The sequence below is a fragment of the Dipodomys ordii genome, unplaced genomic scaffold (assembly GCF_000151885.1).
Source record: "Dipodomys ordii isolate 6190 unplaced genomic scaffold, Dord_2.0 Scaffold49, whole genome shotgun sequence".
NCBI classification, from domain to species: domain Eukaryota; kingdom Metazoa; phylum Chordata; class Mammalia; order Rodentia; family Heteromyidae; genus Dipodomys; species Dipodomys ordii.
In genome coordinates, this window is record NW_012267265.1 from 5,203,544 (window position 1) to 5,212,299 (window position 8,756).

General features: G+C 42.4%; 1 protein-coding gene across 1 annotated transcript in view; it reads right to left on the bottom strand.

The window, feature by feature from the left end:
* The window catches only part of Sdad1 (SDA1 domain containing 1), a 28,718-nt gene extending 20,482 nt beyond the window's left edge, over positions 1–8,236 (bottom strand). The window contains exons 1-7 of the mRNA XM_013020091.1: positions 8,161–8,236; positions 7,927–7,931; positions 5,786–5,890; positions 5,278–5,376; positions 1,735–1,845; positions 1,404–1,475; positions 1,023–1,123 (exon numbers count right to left, since the gene is read on the bottom strand). Of these exons, the coding sequence (XP_012875545.1) occupies positions 1,023–1,123; positions 1,404–1,475; positions 1,735–1,845; positions 5,278–5,376; positions 5,786–5,890; positions 7,927–7,931; positions 8,161–8,236 (569 nt within the window). The remainder of the gene's footprint in view (positions 1–1,022; positions 1,124–1,403; positions 1,476–1,734; positions 1,846–5,277; positions 5,377–5,785; positions 5,891–7,926; positions 7,932–8,160) is intronic.
* Between the last annotated feature and the right edge of the window lie 520 nt (positions 8,237–8,756).

Here is an 8,756-nt window from a genome sequence, read left to right on the forward strand (position 1 = left end):
AAAAAAAAAAAAAAAAAAAGGGTTTCTAAGACAGTGAAGGGATCAAAGTACATTATACATATACATGAAGACAGAATAATGAAATTCATCCAATACTGTACTCAAAGGGGGGAAGGGCTACAGGACTATCACAGAGGGAGTAAACTTGTTCAAAGTACACTGTACCAATCTACAGATTATTACAATGAACCCTTCTCTACTATTAACATAGGCTAATAAAAAAGCTTTTCTTGTCTCTCCAAATATTCTGCAGCAATGATTGCTCCCAGTAAAAGTTAGTACTAAAGACCTGGGGCAGAGCATTGTACCAATGAGAAACACCACACACTATTTTATACATACAGCATGAATTGATTTCAAAGTCTGCAAAGTGGCTGGCCAATACAGGTTTAGGGGTTAGACAGATCTGGGTTTAAATTTTAGCCCTGGCTCTTAATAGCTAAACTCTTATTCTATTAACTTCTGTTTTTTTGTTTGTTTTTTTTTTTCGGCCGTGGGGCTTGAACTCTGGGCCTAGGCGCTGTCCCTCAGCTCTTCAGCTCAAGGCGAGCAACTCTACTACTTGAGTCACTGCGCCACTTCCAGTTTTCTGGTAGTTAACTGGAGATGAAAGTCCCATAGGTATTTCTGCCTGGGCTGGCTTTGAACTGTGATCCTCAGCTCTCAGCCTCCTGAGTAGCTAGGATTATAGGTATGAGCCACTAGCGCCCAGCTATTAACTTGTTTTCGTACTTATAAAATGGAATGATTTTAGACACATTTTTTTCTCAACTTGCTTTAAAGGCTGAACAAGGTATTAAGAAGTATAGGTCCGAAGTACTATGAAGTAAGGTACTGAGCATGTCAGTACTTGCTCAGGAGATGCAAACAAAGTTATTAGTCTTCTGTGGTTTTAGTTCCAATTTAATGCATGACACAGATATAATGAAGAGTGTAAGATTAAAAAAAAGACTGAATCCTGTATTAATTATATATATTAAAAAAGATCCACTTCTCAAGAGTAAAATGCATGTATCTATTACCAGATATTTCTTCTGTAGAGTTCAATCATCACATCCAAAGACATCTTGGCTGCAGTGGCATTGCTATCTCTTAGCATGGTATACATGAAATTCTGCAAAACCTGAAGAACAGGGAAAGACTTAATATAATACCTTGTTTTTGTTGGTTGTGGGGCCTGAACTCTGGGCCTGGGTACTGTCCCTCAGCTCTTCAGCTCAAGGCTAGCGCTCTACCACTTGAGCCACAGTGCCACTTTTGGCTTTTTCTGCTTGTATGGTGCTGAGAAATTGAACCCAGGGCTTCTTGCACGCGAGGCAAGCACTCTACCACTGAGCTACCTTTCCAGCCCCATAATACCTTGTTATTCAATGCTGCAAACAGAGAAAATACAGGGTACTTACTATATTCACTTTATTGTTCTTATGTTTTGCATTTATGTTCTTGATGTCAGTCACAATATGTGTGTATAAAGTCTGAGGAAAAGAAACAGAACATACACATCAAATCTAACTATCATTTTTGACCTTGCTAAATTTGGAACAACTGTACACGAACATATGTACAAGACAGTAGGCACTCAGTAACTATTAGCCATTAATGCCATATTGTATGCACACAATAGTGGAATTTTTTTCTATTAAAGTATTCTTAATTATATCCAATGTATAGAGAATTCAAGGGATTCCAAACTCTAGTAGAATGAGATATAGGACGAAATATTTTGCTCTTTACCTTTCGCAGAAGCTTATCATGGCAACGCAGAAGTTCAAAGAAGAGCTCTAGCAAACTTGATGGATTGATGAGGTTCTTATTTCTCAGCAAGATCAAAGCTTTGCAAAATGTCTCAGGAAGGAAAAAAAAATACCATTACGACAATGGTAAAGTTAATCCAATAAGAAAATGCAGTACATACATTCTAAACATCTTTCTACCTTTTAATAATGAAGCACTATTTTAGGCAGCGGAACAGTCTCTGGGTTGGGTGTACTCCTGCAATTCTGGCATTCAGGACACTGAAGCAGCAAGATTAATTCAAGGCCAACTTGAGCTACATAGTGAAATGCTGTCCTCCCCACCTCCACCCCCTCAAAAAAGGAAGAGAAGCTGGGCTCTAATGGTTCACACTTAAAATCCTTATAATTGGGAGGCTAAAATTAGGAGAAATCCAGTTCAATGCTGGTCTGAGCAGAAAAGTTCAAGAGACTCTTTCTCAGTGACTGCTAAATCCAGTGGGGTAGTATATTGCAATAGGAAGTTTAACACAGTTACAATAACTGTTATCCTTTAAGACACGAAGCCTAACACAGATGGATCTTACTCAGGCACATACCTAGACAGGAAATAAGACCTAATCTCAAACAGCAAAACCAGGGCTGGAGGTGTGGCTCAATGGTAAGAATGCTTATTTTGTAAGTACCATTTAAAAAAAGGGGGGGAGGGGGAGGGGAATAGTCTCTCCTCTTCCTAGGATCCAAATAAGAGAATCTCAGGTATCTACAACATAGGAAATGATACAGGAACAGGACCAGTAAGTTCTGAACGAGGAGGGGCAAATTGTCAGAGGGATGTCAAGAAAGGCCTCTTTGGTTGGTTTGTTTTCTTTCAGTGCTGGGGACAGAACCTAGGGCTGTGCGCATGCTAGGCAAGTGGTCTAGCACTGAGCTACAGTCCAAACAAGTCCTCTCAGGAGTGTCTCTTTATACAACAACTTGTGATCAATGAGTCCAAAGGGAAGAGAGAGGTGAGGCAATAACCCAGCATACTGCAATAATCAAGGTGAGTTTGTGACTCCTGGTGAGGCATTCCTCTGAAGTGCCATTAGCACTTACCATACTCTTGCTTATGTAATGCAGCCTACCACCCAAATCCTGGCCTCAAATGCCACTCTGTTAGTGGGAATAAGAACAGCTGACTCCGTATCTTGGGACAGGAAGAATGGGTGAGAACCATAAGCAGGGGCTTCTGCCAGGATATAAAGTTGCTTGCTAAAACATCAGCGGCACTGATAAAAGGACTAGGAATATTCCCCAGTCAAGTGGCCACAATTTGACCAAAAGGATACTAAAGCTCAAAAAGAGGTTAATAACAACTTCAACAGGAAATTACATTGTCAAAGAAATAGAAACGTAAGTTCAATTTTTACTATTAAATAGGGAAGTTAACATTCACATATATTTTGTTTTCACCAAAAAAAAAAAAAAAAAAGCTATTTCTGTCACAAGGAAAGAGTAGGAAGAAACTTGGAAAGGATTCTACAAGTCATCCACAAAAAGCAGGAAAACAAACCAGGTGGAGAGGCCAATATAGAAAATTCCATCTCAAAACATTCATTCATTCACTCATTCATTTTTGCCAGTACTAGTGTTTAAACTAAGGGCTATGAGCAGCTTGTTTGCTAGTCTGGGTCTCTACCACTTGAGCCATACCTCTTGCAAACAACTAATTTTTTTAAGAAACAGGAGGCCCCTAGACCATTTTGGTCACTGCCAGATATACAAAGCTAAAAGAAAAATATCTTTACTCAGAAAGACTTATCTCTGTATACTTAAAATCTCAAATCTGAATTACCTACAGGATTTGAAGAGTCACCTTACAATAGCAAAAAATTTAAGAGTGGGGTGTGGCTCAAGTGGCAAAGTCCCTACCTGGCAAACAAGAGGACTGAGTTCAAACCCTAGTACTGTCAAAATAAATAAAAGTTGAACACCAATGGCTCATGCCTATAACCCTAGCTACTCAATAGATTAAGATCTGAAGACTGTGATTTGAAGCCAGCCCTACCAACAAAGTCTGTGAGACTCTTATCTCCAATTAACTACCAAAAAAGCTGTAAGTGGAGCTGTGGTTCAAGTGGTAGAGCACTAGCCTTTAGCAAAAAAGCTCAAGGACAGCACCAGGCTTTGAGTTCAAGCCCCAGGAGTCACAAAAAATAAAAGTCTTATAACTGATCGGGTTTGAGGGGCTGGGAAGGTGGCTCAGTGGTAGAGTGCTTGCCTTGCATGCCTGAGGCCCTGGGTTCGATTCCTCAGCACCACATAAAGAAAAAGAAAAAAGCCAGAAGTGGTGCTGTGGCTCAAGTGGTAGAGTGCTAGCCTTGAGCTGAAGAGCTGAGGGACAGCGCCCAGGCCCAGAGTTCAGGCCTCACGACCGGACCCAAAAATACAAAAACAAACAAACAAAAAACCCAAAAGGGGCTGGGAAGGTGGCTCAGTGGTAGAGCGCTTGCCTTGTATGCTTGAAGCCCTGGGTTCCATTCCTCAGCACCACATAAGCAAAAAGAAAAAAGCCAGAAGTGGCAGTGTGGCTCAAGCGGTAGAGCGCTAGCCTTGGGCTGAAGAGCTGAGGGACAGCACCCAGGCCCAGAGTTCAGGCCCCACGACCGGACCCCCCAAAAAAAAAACAAAACCCAAAAAACAAAAAACTGATGGGGTTTGAAACCCCTGGGTTGTCAAAACTCACATTCCTATCAGTTAAAAACTACAGCCTGTAACCTAGGCTTGGCTGATATTTTCCTTTTGATTGAGCCTAGTTAAATTAATGAAATTCTTAACTGGTCATGGTGGCATATGTAGTCCCAGTTACTCAGGAGGCTGAGGTGGGAGGATCATTTCGGCAACACTGCCAGACTAATCTCAAAAAAAAAAAAAAAGTCAAGCTAGGTGCTAGTGGCTCATGCCTGTAAATACTAGCTACTCAGGAGGCTGAGATCGGAGGATCAAGGTTCAAAGCCAGCCCAGGCAGGAAAGTCCCTAAGACTCTTATCTCAAATTAATCACCAGAAAATTGGAAGTGGCACTATGCCTCAAGTGACAGAGTGCTAGCCTTGAGCTGAAGAGTTGAGGAACAGGGCCCAGGCCTGAGTTCAAGTTCCACGACAGACAATAAACAAACAAACAAACAAATAAAAATAAAAAATCCTAGAGAAGTATAAAAATGATAGAATTCATATAGCCTAGCAAAATGTAAGAATATGGTGTTTACAAGTTTTTCATAGGATGTAAACACTTTTCTGATAATTTATTTGTGTAAGAGGTTTCTGTAAAGGGTTAGAAAGACAGATGGATTTATTACACTTGAAAATGTTTGAGCTGGGCGCTTAGCAGCAGAGCCTGATTCATTACAAGTATTTGTGGGAGTGTACCCTCAGAAAAAAAAAAGGGAAAAAGCAGGACAGGGCAGAGAAAAGATAAGCTCATCAACAACAGGTCCTTGATGTTAGCATGCTATTACCTCATGAACACAATACTATTTTGCTGAGCCAAGTACTGCTCTTACCATTCGAAGATCTGGATCCAAGACGGTATGATTATAGGAGAGAAGTTCTTTCAGCTCTTGAGGGAAGTTACTTAGATGTTCTGGGTAGCAGTGGCCAATCTGTAACAAAGCAAAGACTTTTGAAGTTTCCCTTTTTCTCTCTATAATTCACATGCACAAATTTAGATGTTCTGCAAAAGGATAGTAGAAGGCTATAGGCTAATGCCTCCTACCTATGAGAATGGTAGTTTTCTAAAAACTACAGTTTTTCTAAAATATTTGTGATATGGCTCAAAACTGAATCTGAAGAAGAAAAACAAACAAAGTGACAGTTGCCTGGGCTCTGTGAAACGATATAGCAAAATTGCTTGACATACCACAGGAAGAAAATGAAATCTGCAATAAGGTAAAGCTTTAGAAGAACTTGAAGTTTCCACTCCAGAATGGAATGAGGTTAAATATTATTAAGAAAACAGTTTGCAGACTATGTAACACTAAGCTTTGTTTCACTCAGAAATCATCTTCTTACCTGCGCCAGAAACATCACCAGCTCAGCCAGCTCTTTGCTGGGTTTATTTGGTTGTAACTTGAAAACCTCCACATTGGACTTGTAGTGGTTATACTGCTGGTGAAACTGTAGAGAAATGGAATTGAAGTCTGTTACGTTCTATTATATGACTATCTCAGTATAGAATAAAAGTCTACTCATTGATCAAGTGCTTGATAACAGCCTAGAAAAAAAGCTTTGAATGAGTATATAAACATCATTCTTTTTTTCCTTATCTGCATTCTTCCAAATGAGGTTTAAAAAATCTAAACACATCATAGACAATTTGAAGACCCTTTCCTTTGGATTAGAAGATTAGGCAGTGTTGGGTAAAGAATAGTAAGCAAGACCTAAAAACCCAGGTTCTACCATTTACTACCTGAATGAACCCTAGAATATTATCTATGTATGGAGAGTACTCCAATCACCTGAAAAACAACAGCTAGGAAATGTAAAGTGTATGTCAATTACAAAATATTCACCAGTCAAAATTTTCCTCTTTTAAATATTCATTAAGAGTTTATGTTGGTAAGTCAGGTGTCAGCAGTTCACACCTGTAATCCTAGCTTCTCAGGAAGCTGAGATCTCAGGATCGTGGTTCAGTCAGCCCAGGCAGAAAAGTCTAAGAGACTCTTATCTCCAGTTAACCACCCAAAAAGCCAGGGATTGTGCCCAGGCCCTAAGTTCAAGCCCCGGTACAGGCACAGATACACATATGCATACATGTATATGTGTACACACACACACACATTATTTTATACAAGAGTTCTAGACAGAAAGTGTAAAAACCCAGAAGCAATAGACATTTAGAATAACAGTAGCTTTTCCTCACTTATTCAGTACTTGCCCAGTTCACTGTGTATATATCTCAAATATGTTTAATCCTGACAACAACCCAACAGTAACACTGTTACCCTACAGTAATTCTTGCCATGTTTTGTTTTGTATTGTTTTTCTTTGTGCTATCGATCAATCCCAGGCCTTGTACATGTCAAACAAGCATGTTATGGATAAGCTACATCTCAGCTTCATCTGACATTAGCCCTAACTAGTGTAGTGAACTCCAAATTCGCACATCCATTCTCCTGCCTGAGATCTGCCAGGTGTTTTAAACTTAATATAGTCAAAAACAAACTGTTAACAAAACTTCTAGGCCTTCTAGTGTTTTCCAAAATAAATGGCTTCAGACAAGACCATCTTTCTACACTTCCATGGAACTGGAGTGACGAGAAGACTAGAATCCTTTCTTAGCAAAGTCCTTTCCCCAGTTCTTCCTCTTGCCTACCCATGGCATAGCCTTGAGATGATCAAGACTCCCAGCCAGCCCTCATCCCCCTCTCTCTAATCTTCACATTAGTGGCATCCTAATTCTTCAAAGTAGAGCCAGAACATCTAAATGTGTGTGTGTGTGTGTGTGTACACACTCAAAACAAGGCATGGGGATCCTGTGTCATAGAGGGCTGTTCCAAACCCTGTAAGTGGCTTTCATCTTGGAAACAGCCAGTGTCCATGAGATACAGCTCCAGCTTACCCCATATTACTCTAACCTTCCTCAAACCTACCCGACATAATGCCTGCCCTCAGGCCTTTATACTTGCTGTTCCTTCTGCCTAGATTACTCTTCTGCTAAATATGTGCAGAGCTCTCCCTCACCCACTTTTTTCAAGGTCTTCCCTAACTACTGAGTTTCTAAAATCCAACACCTGCATCCTACATATATATACATCTGCATTATATATGTATACATATGCAAACACACATATATCCATACACATAAATGTATACACGTACTTCATATGCTCTATGTGTATACACACATATACTTTCTTACATTATTTTCTTTTAAAGAAAAAAACTTCCCATCTCCATTTTCTGGAGTTCTTTTCTTTCTTTTTTTTTGTCGGTCATGGGGCTTGAACTCTGGGCTTGGGCGCTGTCCCTCAGCTCTTCAGCTCAGGGCTAGTGCTCTACCACTTGAGCTTCAGCACCACTTCCTGGAGTTCTTTTCGATAAATACTATTTTATATGATCAGAGGCAGAGAGGCAATGTACCTTTATGTTCCTCCTCTAAGAGTATCCTCCTTCCTATATTACTTTTATATAAAAAAAGTTTTCCCACATACGGAATCTCCAAATATAAGTGAGGGCAGTTAAAAGATGAACTGTGTTGGCCACAAAGTAATCACAATGTAGCAAGTGGCACACGCAAAGGTCCACAGGTGCCAACTGAATACAGGAAAACCACAACTTGGGCCGAGTCACTTCTCAGTTCAAATGCTTTTAAGCAATACACAAGGTCAGCCTACCAACTCCACCTCGCACTCAGCCTAATGCAAACTCTCGACCTCACCACTCACGAAAGCAAATTCGGACTCCAGCTTCCAAGGAGTTACTGGCCAGTTTCACCCGGTTATCCGGACAGGCTCGCCCCATCCTGCCCCCGGGTGCGGAGTAAGGGGCCCTGCTCCTGTGACAGCTCAGGACTCGGCCCTCGGGGCCCGCGATTTCGCAGGGTCCCTCCCGGGCTCGCTGCCGTCAGGCGGTTCTGAAGGCAGGGAGGCCGGCCGGGCTTCTTCCCGCCTCGGTGACAGCAAGAGGAGCCGAGACGCCAAGGCAGCCGTACAGGGCGCTTTCCGGAGAGGCGGCCCGCCTCCATCCTTGGTGGAGTCCCCAGCTTCCGAGGGACCCCCGGACCTGGCGCGGCCAGCCGAGCCCGCCCCACGCCTCGGCCCCGGCCCCGGCCCGCGGTTTTCCGCCGGCGGCCCCTCCCCCATCGCCCCGCAGCCCCCGACCCGGGGGGGAGCGAGGCGCCGGGATGTGAGGGGGAGCCCGGAGAGGAGACCAGAAAGTTCTGCCCCGAGTTTGGGGCTGCCGCGGACCCTCGCGCCGCTCCCCGCGCCTCGGCACCCCCCTGCCTTAACCCCTTCCCACCCGAGGGCCGATCGCGGCCCGA